We start from the raw sequence: 13,177 nt of genomic DNA, 5'->3' as shown, positions 1-13,177 counted from the left end.
CCAGCCATGCCCATCGCCGTCCCTGGGCTCCGTCCTGCAGCACTCCGCCCAGCGCTGCACCTCTTCCTCCGTCTTCCTGGAGCCCCAGCTCCCGACTGTCCAGGGGGCCCACCAGCCGCATCAGGGGACAGCCCGGCAGCCGCAGCTGAACGTCTCCCACGCCGAGCTCCCTCCCTGACAGACAGCCTGTCAGCGGAGGAGTCGGTACCCGTGCTCATTCTGCCTCCTCTGCGCCGTGCGGGCGGGGGGGAGGGACTACCCCGCGAAACCCCGCCCGCCGAGCTCACTCTGCTTCCTCCTTGCCGTGCGGGCGGGGGGGAGGGGCCCATCGCCGGGGATTCCTCCTGGCACCTCCGCCAGCAGAGGCAAGTGAGCGCCCTGCCAGCGGGGCCGGAGGGGGGCTCCCATTGTGGCGCTGAGCTCCAACAGGGGGCGGGGCCGGACTGAAGCGCTCCGGAGGCCTAGACCTCCGAGCACGTGGGCGCACCCGCCCCCCTGCTGCTGGTGACAAGCCCGGGTCTCCCAACAGATCAGAGACCCGGCCCTGCAACCAGTCCATACCTCGTTCTCCCGCCGCCGCCCGCAGCTGTGCCACAATGTCCTCCAAGCCGCAGGTCAGAAAAGGGGGGGGAATTTCAGGACCAAGCTCACATGAAGCTCTGGTCCTTGCACACGTCCAGCTCCACTGACGCCCCTTCCGCAGAACCCGCACCCTAAGGTGCCAAAGACCCCTCCTACACTCCACATCTGCCAATCCTGTAATTCCCCAACCAATTCCCCACCCCCTGGAGCTAAATTTAACCCTTTTCGTTCCCTACACCACTCTGGGCCTAGTCATGTATGCCCTGCGCTATTTCCATTCTTCCCTATTCGCTACGGGCATTTCTGTGCAGCATCTCACACAGGTAATGTCTCCCTTGGCTGCATTACTTATTACTACATACTGTATACAAACCTAAAACCACCTTGAGACAAATGTGAAAGTACATTTTAAAACATGACTGAAGACAGAGAACATTTCCTTTGACTTGTGCACATTCATATCATTGTGCTTTTGCAAAGCTCTTCATGATGATTGTTTCCAGCATACCTATGCTGTGTTCCCCCATACGTTGGCCACTGTTGTAGTGTGTGGGTTTTATTTGGCGCCTGTTACTGACTTACATTAGGTGCAGGGGCGGACTGACAAATCTTGGGGCCCCCCGGGCAATAGGGAATCATGGGGCCCCTGTGTCCTTGCCCAATCTCAAAAAAGCCTATGAAAAAGGTACCAGGGGCATCTCATGGGGCCCCCTACTGACCCCGGGCCCTCGGGCAGTGCTCGAGTTTCCAAATGGTCAGTCCATCCCTGATTAGGTGTTTACAGATCAGCGTTCTGTGCGCATTGTGTCTAGCTAACGGCTTTTCATATTTAACTTATATTGTAACAGCTTCCTTCATTGTGCTGCTTTACTGCATTTTTCATATCTATGGGATGAATGCGTTTTATGTCAGGTCACACCTGGAGAAAAAAAGCAACGTGCTCTGTGTCTTCATATGGCACACAATGGCACATTGCCATACATTGTACTTTTGTTAAATGCAGCTGGTGAAGACGTCCCCTAAGCACATGACAAAGCAGCATATTGCTGTGAATGACCCCCGGCGTGTTCTACTGTCCTTGCATTATGACGGTGTTGGACAATATAGTGCAATGCCCACACTGTGAACAAACCCTTGTTTACACAGATGCAGGCTGTGCTGGCCTTGCAGCGGTCCCAGCTTCATTTTGGAGATTCTGTACAATGATACACCGGCACACTATTGTCTAATGCTAGATAAGGATCAACGTCAAAGCCAAATCGCTAAAGCTGCCCAGAGATGGATAGACTTTCCAACAAAAACGTCTTAAGCCTAATACACGTTATTAGAAAATCGGATGAAAATATCTGGATTTGGAACGATTGTTCAATTTTCTATTCATTAGTATACTGCTTTTGAGAGCCAATGTCAACTGTTTAGATGAAAAATGCTAAAGAGATTTGTTGGAAAAATGTTCTTAGTTACCAGAAAGATCAATTTTTGTTTAATTATTATTTATTTATTTATTTATTTCAGGTACTTGTATAGCGCCATCAATTTACACAGCACTTTACACCACTCTGGACCACACCTTTCACCCACTTTCTATACAATCAGATTGTGTCTCCTTTAGAACTACCATCAGCTGTGTAGTATGAGGACCTGTCTGATTTGATACAAATTGAATATATTGTTCAGGTGTGTCCTCCCATTCCATAGTTCTTTTAACTCTTAAGGAAATTGTACAGACATTATACAATCAGATTGCATAGTGTATGGCTATCTTTATGCAAGTACATAGGTGGGAGTGGATGGAGACACTGAGTTGTGAGGCCCAGGGGCGGACTGACAACTCATGGGGCCACCGGGCAATAGGGGATCATGGGGCCCCTGTGTCCTTGCCCAAACTCAAAAAAGCCTATGAAAAAGGTACCAGGGGCATCTCATGGGGCCCCCTACTGACCCTGGGCCCTCGGGAAGTGCCCGAGTTTCTAAATGGTTAGTCCGCCCCTGGTCATGCCCCATTCACATATCCAGATTGCGAAAACTCACATTCCCGAATACATTTGTTTTGGGTATTTTGTTTTATTTATTTATTAAAGATACTTATATAGCACCATCAATTTACACAGCACTTTACATGTACAGTATTGCACATTCACATCAGTCCCTAACCCTCAATATAAGGCCCTTAACTCACATTCATACATAAACATACTAGGGCAATTTAGACAGGAGCCAATTAACCTCCTAGCATGTCTTTGTAGTGTAGGAGGAAACCGGATAATAATAAACACCTAAACCCGAACAAAAATACATTATTAATAATAATAATTTTATAAATACATTTAAAATAAATACACAAATAAATACAAATAATCATAAATAAATACTTGTAATAAACTAATAATAATTAACCCATAGCCTTAAAAAAGTTATGAAATAATAACAATAATGTATTATTATTAATATTAATAATGTATTTTTGGTTCGGGTGACTATTATTATTATTAATATTTTTTTTTTAAGGTTAGGGGTTAATTATTATTTATTTATTATTTAACATGATTTTTTATTTATATGTGTATTTATTTTATTTGTTTTACATTTATTTATTCATATATTATTACAATATTTTTTAACATATTTTCATTTGAGCAGAAAAACACGTGTTAAAACATGCGAAAGCACGCAAAACCACACCAAACGCACATTTTTATTCTTTTTTATGAGAATAAAAATGCAAATCTGCCCAATTTGAGCTACAAAAGTAGAGTTTCAGGTGTTCTGCTTCAGGCGACTTGGAGTGGAGATAAGAACTATCTCCATAGGGTAATATTGATTTTTTTTTTTTTTCCCCGAGCGTTTTGGAGCTTCAAGCTTCACGCTACAAACCGCTCAGGTGTGAATGGGGCCTTAGGAAGTAGGTATTTCTTTCATAGGAGATACATTTGTTAACATCAGATAAGGTTGGGGGAAATGGAAAGGTCCACTTAGAGCAATTTGTCTATAGGCCACAAAGAGAGCACGTGCCACAGTGGTCAGCAAAGGTGGCTCTGAAGAGAAAGAGTCATTGTAACCCAATAGACATATGAGTGGATCTATGGATAGATTCATCTCTACAGTAAAAGCCCATTAAGTGTAACCACCACCTCCTCCCAATATCGATGTTATATGCTCTTTGAACTGTGTTCTATATCATACTATACTCCACTATGTTTTATAGAATACTATACTCTCTATGCAGTGTTCTGTACTCTCTATACCATGTTCTCTATCATACCATATGCTCTAAACTGTATTCTATATCAAATTATACTTTCTATACTGTTATAGATCATATTATAATGTATGCTGTGTTTAAAAATGCTCTCTATACTGTGTTCTATATCATACTATATTCTACTGCATCATATATTATCCCATATTCCCTATACAATGGTAAATATTCTCTATACTGTGTAATATGTCATACTATACTCTCTATACATAGTTACTGTATATATACGCCTTATACTGTATCCATACATTGTGTTACATTGTGTTATATGCCATACAATAGTCACTGCACATTGTTATATACTCTCTATACCATGTTCTAAATCATACTATACTCCCTATACATTGTTATATGCACTTTATATCATGTTACAAATTATATTATTCTCTCACTACTGTTATACATCAATATATATATATATATATATATATATATATATATATATATATATATATAATACTTGCTATACTGTGTTCTATATCATACTATATTCTATTGTGTTATAAATCATACTATATTCTGTATACAATGTTATATACTCTCTATACTGTATTATGCCATACTATACTCTCTATACATTGCATATACTCTTTATAGAGATTTGCATATCATACTATACTCTCTGTACTTTGAGATATACACTCTATATCAGGGGTAGGCAACTTTAAATAGGTGGAGATCTACCTGAACAACATGGGAGAAGTCAAAGATCTCCGGGCATAGTTTCGGCCAGTGTCACCTTCTCACTCCTGATTTAAACCTCTACCGTGTCACAATTGTGTGCATTGCATGGCAATCATTGGTTTAAATTAGGTGGTGAGGAGACAACATATCACCTCCTCACCACCTGTCAAACACACTTGGATCACTTTGCAGAGGAGCAGCAATGTCTGCTGCACTTATGGATGAGCCCTTAGTTGTTTCCAGCAGCGGCACTCTTAGGGCTCATTCACATGTGACGTTAGGGGGCAGTAAAATCCTACGGTTTTACCACCCCCTATCCCTACCCTCTTTAGGTGTTTAGGTACCATGTTATATATCATACTTTACTCTCTATACATTATTATAAATTCTCTATACCTTATTATTTATATACTATACTCTCTATACTGTGTTCTATATCATGTGATACTCTCTATATGGTATTATATCATGTCATATGTCATACTGTGCTTTCTATTGTACTTTATTCCATGACTCCCCAGCCCCCGCTCACCTACCAGTTATAAAAATCTGATGACATATTTTGAACAGATCATTATGTCAGATCTGGACTTCTTCAATGACCACTTCTTTTTCCCCTTCAGGTTATTCGGGGTGACGGGAAATTGCGCGGCGTGCAGCAAACTAATTCCAGCCTTCGAGATGGTGATGCGGGCGAAGGACAATGTCTACCATCTGGACTGCTTTGCCTGTCAGCTGTGTAATCAGAGGTTGGTTCACTTTATAAACATTGCTAAACTTTTAGTAATTGCCCCTGAAAATCTTGGGCATATGGGGTCAGATGTACCAGGCAAATCCTCCACTTCATCTAGTAACAGAGGATCATGGCATCTAAAATGTATGAGTGGATGCGGTTAGGTTATTGAGAGACAGCATGGCAGAGAGCATCAAAACACAATATCCTATATAGAGGGAACATACACAACTCCATACAGTATTTACAACCTGTCCCATAGACACAATTGTTTTTCTCAGATCCTGAGAGAATCCCGTTATCGGAGAATGTGAGTAGCTTATAGGAGGCATCATGTGGAGCTCCACTCACCACTGCTGGAGAAATACTGACAGTCCAATCAGATTCCAGATCCAGCGTTAAATTGTGGACTGGAGATGTATGACTCTCATTAGAATGAATCCTTCGCTGGCGCTCTGTAATGGAGCTGCGGCTCTAGTTGGTTCTGCGCAATTAGCATCTGCTCATCGTCTGTCTGTTTCATAAATGGTGACCGGACACAGCAGAGCGATGTTCTTCTGATGGATTAGCAGAGACATTTGGATGCTCTGTGAGTGGAAATGTCTGTGGTGGGCCGTACTATATGTTTGGACTGGAAAATCTGAAACCCAAAACACAATATACAAATCCAATGATGTGGCTCAATGTTCAGCCATTAATATCTGGGGATCTAAGCCATTATAAGACCCCTGGGCAGCCAGATAGAGAATAAACAGGTGGCGCACACACCTAGTGCATTATCCAAGGTTTATTTCTATAAACGCATATATATATATGTATACACACATGCACATACACATATACATATATGGTAATTTGTATATATGTGTATATTTATATGCGTTATTGAAAATTACCAAATATTGCACTTTAAATAACCCCCTCCAACTCCTCGCCCTATAACAAGTAGAGGAGGTGGAGCTCTGCTCCCAAGGCATCTAGCCATGGTTATTTACCGCTTGACCTTCATACAGGCTGGTCAGTAGCTCTGAGAAAAGGGATTCGTCCCCGAAACGCGTCAGCCTTTTGACCGCACTGACAGTTGGAACACCTTGCTTGCCGTTGTGGCCATCGTCATTATGCAAATGCTTTTTAGATACATGCTTCGTCTGTGAGTATGTTTTTACCTTTTATACCTTTCAATTAACCTTGGATAATGCACTAGGTGTGTGCCCCACGTCTGAGGAGGGCTGCACCCTGAAGCATTTCATTTAGTTGTTGCTGTCCTGATTCCCTTGGCTTCCCTTTTGGCTGTGCATTTCCTGAGGCGCTGGAGAGTACATACGATACCCCTGGGCAGCCAACCGTTGTTGGTCTCCACTGTGTTGGAGGCCTCTGTACACATGGTCTGTTGTGTGCCTGAGGTCCCTGTGCACTGTATGGTCTGGTATGTCTGTTTGTAATCTTTTCACCCAAAAGAAGCATTTGTTCTGGCATTAGGTAGCTCCACACAGTGACACAGTGACATGGGAGGGGAAGGGGAGGATCGTACATTGGACTGCCAATGGCCTAAGTGTACTTCTCCACTATGGCCTTCTGACCACCACATAGTTTAGAAGCAGCAATCTCACCTCTGCCCAGTGCCAACCTTACCCAGTGTCACACCTAACCAATTTCACCCTTACCTAGTGCCATCTCTACCCATTGTTACCCCTAACCACTGTCATCGGTGACCAGCAGCAACCTTACCCAGTGTCACCAGTAACCACTGTCATCAGTGCCACCAGTAACCACTGTCATCTCTACTCGGTACCAGCCTTACCCAGTGCCACCTGACCTGTAACCAGTGTCATCCCTACCTTGCCAACCTTACCAGTGTCAACCCCAACCACTGTCATCGGTGACCAGCAGCAACCTTACCCAGTGTCATCATTAACCACTGTCATCTCTACTCGGTACCAACCTCACCCAGTGAGACCTGTCCTGTAACCAATGTCATCCCTATCTCGCCAACCTTACCAGTGTCACCCCTAACCACTGTCATCGGTGACCGGCAGCAACCTTACCCTGTGTCACCATTAACCACTGTGATCTCTACTCGGTACCAACCTTGCCCAGTGCCACCTGTCCTGTAACCAGTGTCATCCCTACCTTGCCCCAGCCTTACCAGTGTCACCCCTAACCACTGTCATCTCTACTCTGCACCAACCTTACCCAGTGCCACCTGTCCTGTAACCAGTGTCATCCCTACCCAGCAGCAAACTTACCTAGTGTCACCCCTAACCAATCATCCTCATCAAGCACAAACCTTACTCAGTGCTATCCCTAGTCGTTGACATCTTTATCAAGGGCCAGCCTTAAACCAGGTATAAATTATTATTATTATTATACAGGATTTATATAATGCCAACAGTTTGCTCAGCGTGTTACAAAATGAAGGTAGAAATTACAGTTATAATACAATTTGGTACAGGAGGAAACAGAGGGCTCTGTTCTTTAGAGCTTACAATCTATGGATCGAAAGTTTGGCTGGAACTGGTCGAATTTCAATCCATCTATGGGTAGGCTGGTTGTACCGAAGTCAATCTACCGATCGACTTCGGTACAACCAGCCTGTCAAGTTTTTTTTTTTCCCAATCAATGCCAATGGCTATAGATACCAGCAGTTAGTATTGTATTCTTCCAGTGGGGAAGGCTCCCTGTGCTCCCTGCCAGTAGAACACAATAGCACTGTGGGAGGGATTCCCCATCAACATTGACTGTGTTGATGGGGGGAATTGAGCAATTTTATTTCCTTCAACTTGTGGCTGAAGGAAAGAAAATTGCATAATTTATGGCCTGCTTTACCCAATGTCACCCCTATGTACTTCCACCCCTGCCCAGGCTATTCTGTAGACATAGTGTGTGCATGGTGTGTGTCTTCACTCGTAAACATAGAATACTCATAAGAAGCAAATTAGACACTTTTTGTCTTTTGTAACTATTAAAGTATTTGTGGGGATGTTCTGAACTGGTCTGTAGTGAAAGTGTAATAACGGAGGATGATATTTCACGAGCACCACCGTCTTCCTGTATGGTAACCCTATTGAAGAGCACTGACAATTGTCACTGCAGAAGAAGCTATTAGCCTAAAGTGGCAGCTAATGGAGGCTCACAAATCCATAAATAGCAGGAAAAGCCTCTGCTCTGCACACAGAATTCTGGGATTTGGCTTTTCTATTTGTTGGCAGATTTTATTTCTCGTTTCATCGTTACATCTGGCAGTTTGTGTAGTGATATTTGGGATTTGCTGCAGCCCAATTGAAGGTAATCAGGACGAGTTTCTGAGCTGCACATCACACAATAAAGACGAACAATTTAAATCCTTTTCAGTTCTTTTCCGGCACGCTGTTCTTTGCTGTCTTCATGGAAGCTTCCTTGGAAAGTAAATGGCGCCATTGTTCATGCCTTTAGAAATGTAAATCTCCTTCTGAAGGCTCCATAAAAGCCGATTTCCAAACTCTCTGTAATCTGCGTGACAATTCCCTGATTGCAGCCTCAGCACCGCCAATCTACTGTGGGTTAGTGAGCCACCACTATGAAAGTCCACATGGTGCAATTATGTGCATTCCCTGTAGGTCAGATGCGGCCACTCTGAGGTTAATCTGTTACAATTAAGACAGACGCGGCTCTGTCTGTGTCAGCCGTCACTGTAAATGCCGCCATTTTTCCTGGATGCAAATTGTGGGCCAGATTTTAAAGCTGCCAAATCACTGTGAAATGATTGTTTGTGTGGTGGCACATAATTATCTGGCAAGTTGTGAGCACCTTTGTGCGCAGCTCCGTCACCTCTCACTTTAGGGTTTAATTACAGAAAATACTTTTCCTGCTAATGCAGCTGAACTGGCCTGCTGTGGGATCCACCATTATGAGTGCTGGGCGCAATGAGCACAAACCCATTCCTACAAAAGAAGGCAGAGTCACCATCCCGAACAAAAGTTTGATATCTGAGAAACATTTTGGAATCCAACTTTCTTAAATGTGTGAGAGCCGTTATTTCCCATATACCCCCACAGGGGTCCCTGATCTGGAGTGCCCCTTAACATGGTTCAGAATGCTTCTTCACATGACCATTTATTGTTACAAATCCCCCAGATTGGTTCAGACTATTTGAACTACAAAGGAGGTCTTATTCACACAGATGATCCCATCCGCTTTCCATTATACTTTATACTCAAATTCCAAAGGCTCCATGCTCACTGGCTTAAAAAAACACTGCTCCTAGAGGAGTTTTGTCTGAAGAAGCAACTAATGTTATCCCATGTGTGCATGCACATTAGGTAGTCTAGAGGCATTTTTAACCACTTCAAGTCCAGACATTTTTATCCCCTTCCTGTTCAGGCCAATTTTCAGCTTTCAGCGCTGTCACACTTTGAATGACAATTGCGCGGTCATGTAACACTGTACCCATATTCATTTTTTAGCATGTTTATGAGACAGAAAAAACTTTATTTTGGTGGTATTTCTTCACCACTGGGATTTTTTTTTTTTTGCTATATAAATGAAAAAGTCCAAAAAATTTTTAAAAAAGTGCTTTTCTTATAAAATTTTGCAAATAAATAATCTTTCTTCATAAATCTTGGCCAAAATGTATTCAGCTATCTTTTTAGTAAAAAAAAATAACCCAAATTTGTTTATAACCAAAAATTATAAGTTTTCAAAAACATTTTTTACATTTTTATTAAATTTTTTTATATTATTATTTGGGTTTTTTTAGCATACTGTCACCCTAGCAGTATACTGTCACCATAGTGACACTGTACTTACTACTTGTGGGGGGCGATGAAGATTTTTTTTTTTTTTACACTGAGTGCTTTTACACCCATAAAGGCTGTAAAAACAAAAATGTATCTTTCTCTCTGGCTGCATTTTTGCAGCCATTGAGAAATACTGTGTGAGCTGTGATTGGTCACAGCTTGTCACATGGTACAAGGCTGTTGTGAATAGCCCTGTACCATGTGCCCTCTGTGATCATTTACAGATTTCACATGTAGTAAGGAATGATGTCAGGAAGTGACATCTTGCTTACTACTATTAATGTGATCACTGATTGGCCAATCAGTGATCACATGATTGGGACCTCACACAGAAGTCCCGTACAGCGATCGGTGTTCCATTGTGTCTGGAGGACACAGCAGGCACTGGATCGCAGTGCTGCACGCTCCCAGGGAGCGCGCACAGGCTAAAATGGCAGGCGCCGTTTATGAACAGTAACCCGCTCCTGCACTGCTCCCGTCCGGCCGTTTATATACATGGGCCGGACAGAAAGTGGTTAAGAGACAGAAAAAAATGCTGGATGCTCCTAAATGCTAGTACAAAAAAAACTCAAAATTAGCATTTCTTTTCTGCCAAGAGCACTTGCGTTTTTTTAGCCAGTGTACATGGAGCCTAAAGGCGGCTCCCTCCCCTGGGCAACATCCACTGCAATATCATAACTTAATCTTGCAAGAAAATTTGCCTTTATTTGAAATTTTTGGAGAGCGCCTGCACTGGCTATTAAAAGAAAACAGCAGACAGAGAGGACAAGTGATAGTCACAAAAGATCAGGTTTCCATCTGATACCATTATATTTCACAGATCAAACTTTAGTGAAAAGGCAGGAGAAAAATAATTTAGCTGAAGAAATGGGAGTCAAGAACTGAACAGCAATATGATTTAGGAAATTGGTGTGTGCTTTAGATTGTGTATATATTAATGCCCATCCACCTCACCCTGCGCTCAGGAGGTAAACACATAAAACAGTTAAACAACTAAAACTACACAGATGTCACACCATCACTGCTGCTGCTCTAAATATCAAAATGTAATAGTGAAAAATAAAAAGTGCAATAAACTACAACTCCCAACTTCCAAGAAGAGCTGTGCTACATAAAAAAAGCATATATAATAAAAGTGAAATGTTAAAAAAAGTGACAAAAATAAAAGTCCACATTATAAAACTGAAAGTCCTCTGATGTGCCACAAAAAACCCAACGTCCTGAAAAGTGAATCCGGTGATCACCACATGAACTATGAGACACCACTCCCTGTTGTATGCACTCAGTGGGTCAAAACGGCTCTCATAATTCCACCTCTTCTCACCCTGCCCAGACCTCTCCACCACTCCAAAACATCACTTCTGGTTCCGGATGGGATGTCACTTCTGGTTGCCATGTAGCCATGCTCCAACACATTTCGTCCTTCCAACTTTGCCATAGGACCCAAGCAGGGTGAGAGGAGGTGGAATGGGCTCTACCCTATATAATTGGTGTCGCTAATTGTGATATGATCGTTTATCCTTGTTGCAATGTGAGTGATATTTTAAGAAAATAAAGACAGTGTTTTTAGCATAGTTCGCCATTGGGGGATGCTTTCTTTCTTTACATGTATTATGAGCTTTCCCTGACCTTTGAAGGAACGATGTATTCGCAATTCCCACTGCATTGTATTGAACGCAATATGCCAATCATGTAAATGAGAGGCATTTTGATCCGGTGAATGGTGCCTCACTTCAGAGGACGTTTGTTTTTTTGTGGCACTTCAAAGGACTTTCAGTTTTATACTGCATGTGGACTTTTATTTTGGACACTTTTTTTAGTATTTCACTTTTATTATATGTTTTTTGTATTAACACAGCGCTGCTTGGATAATTGGGAGTAGCAGTTTATTGCACTCTATTTTGCATTATATATATTAATATGGTGCGACTAGATACAAGTGGGTGGTGTGCCTGGCATGTTGGCAGTTTGTCTGTCATGCGAGCACTGTGTCTAGAGTTCTGTGCGGCTCTGAGGATGTTATATGTCCAGACCTATATGCGCTGCTCCCCCTTCTCTCCCAGCATTCCCTTCTCTGTTCAGGATGTGGCAGTTCTCCTCATTGTAGGAATATTCTAAGTTTTTTGTTTTTCTGTATTTTTTGTCTGTGAATTTCTTGTCACTTTATTATCACTCATCAAATTTTCTTCTCTTTCAGGTTTTGTGTTGGGGACAAATTTTTTCTAAAGAATAACATGATTCTGTGCCAGACAGACTACGAGGAGGGGCTGCTGAAGGAAGGCTATGTGGCGCAGGTGCGCTGAGAAATGGCGGGAGCCCTGATTGGACGCTGGGTGTGCTCCGCCCACAATCCTGTACAGACTTTCTTGTTTGCGGTTTTCTTTCGCTTCCGCCCGTTGTGTGATCGGCATGAGACGATGTGTACATAGCGAACCTGACACAAACGGGATACAGTTTTATTGTGTTACCGTTTGTGCCGTCGTGGCTTTCTTTGTATCGTTGCTGTTGGTACAATCAGTGTTGATGATGTATATTCCGCCTGACAGATTTTTCAGCAATTTTACAGAGCTGGAACTTTCTAGAACAAAGAATTAAAGAGCACAACATGTTGGTTATATAAGAGGGCCTCCGCTTCCCGTGTTTTATCACCGGTCTGCAATCAGAGGACATGGGTGTCCGATTCTGCAGGTTTTCATGTTATCACTCACTGTGACTGTGCCCCCCTTTCTCGATACCGCATCTCAGACCACTTTCCAGCTCTCCAGTCACAATGTTATCTCTCACACACTGGTTATAGATCAGGACTGCTGAATGCTCAGTAACTTTCACAGTTTTACATGGGATGGAGGTAGATGGTTAAGAGCTGCAGATAAGAACAACAAATGGATTCTCAGTATATAACTCATCCCATATTTGCTTTCTGACTGATCCTCGTGGGCTTCTCTGACCCTTTCTTCTCCAGGCCCGGAATTACTACAGCCGTAGTGCCCCCGGACACCAGAAAACCAGGCCTGGTGGACATGCTGGGAAAACACTGACTTAAAGTGGACCTGTCCACTTAAAAAGTCACACATTTCATGAGTCAATAGGAGGAAAGGTCAACAATATCGATGACATCATATTTTTCAGTGAAAGAATTCCCCT

The 13,177-nt window shown here is 42.6% G+C and overlaps 1 protein-coding gene across 6 annotated transcripts in view; it reads left to right on the top strand.

Annotated features, from left to right (window-relative positions):
- LMO3 (LIM domain only 3) overlaps positions 1 to 12,653 on the top strand; it is a 66,071-nt gene extending 53,418 nt beyond the window's left edge. For all 6 annotated transcript variants that reach the window (XM_089689090.1, XM_089689088.1, XM_089689091.1 and 3 more), the window contains exons 3-4: positions 5,149 to 5,274; positions 12,231 to 12,653. In XM_089689090.1, coding sequence (XP_089545216.1) covers positions 5,149 to 5,274; positions 12,231 to 12,336 — 232 coding nt within the window. In that variant the 3' untranslated portion in view covers positions 12,337 to 12,653. The remainder of the gene's footprint in view (positions 1 to 5,148; positions 5,275 to 12,230) is intronic.
- Positions 12,654 to 13,177: the final 524 nt, after the last annotated feature.

The sequence above is a fragment of the Staurois parvus genome, unplaced genomic scaffold (assembly GCF_062004578.1).
Source record: "Staurois parvus isolate SC_StPar_1 unplaced genomic scaffold, SC_StPar_1.0 ptg000469l, whole genome shotgun sequence".
Classification (NCBI taxonomy): domain Eukaryota; kingdom Metazoa; phylum Chordata; class Amphibia; order Anura; family Ranidae; genus Staurois; species Staurois parvus.
Note: the sequence above shows the minus strand (reverse complement) of the source record. Positions and strands in the feature narration are given on the sequence as shown.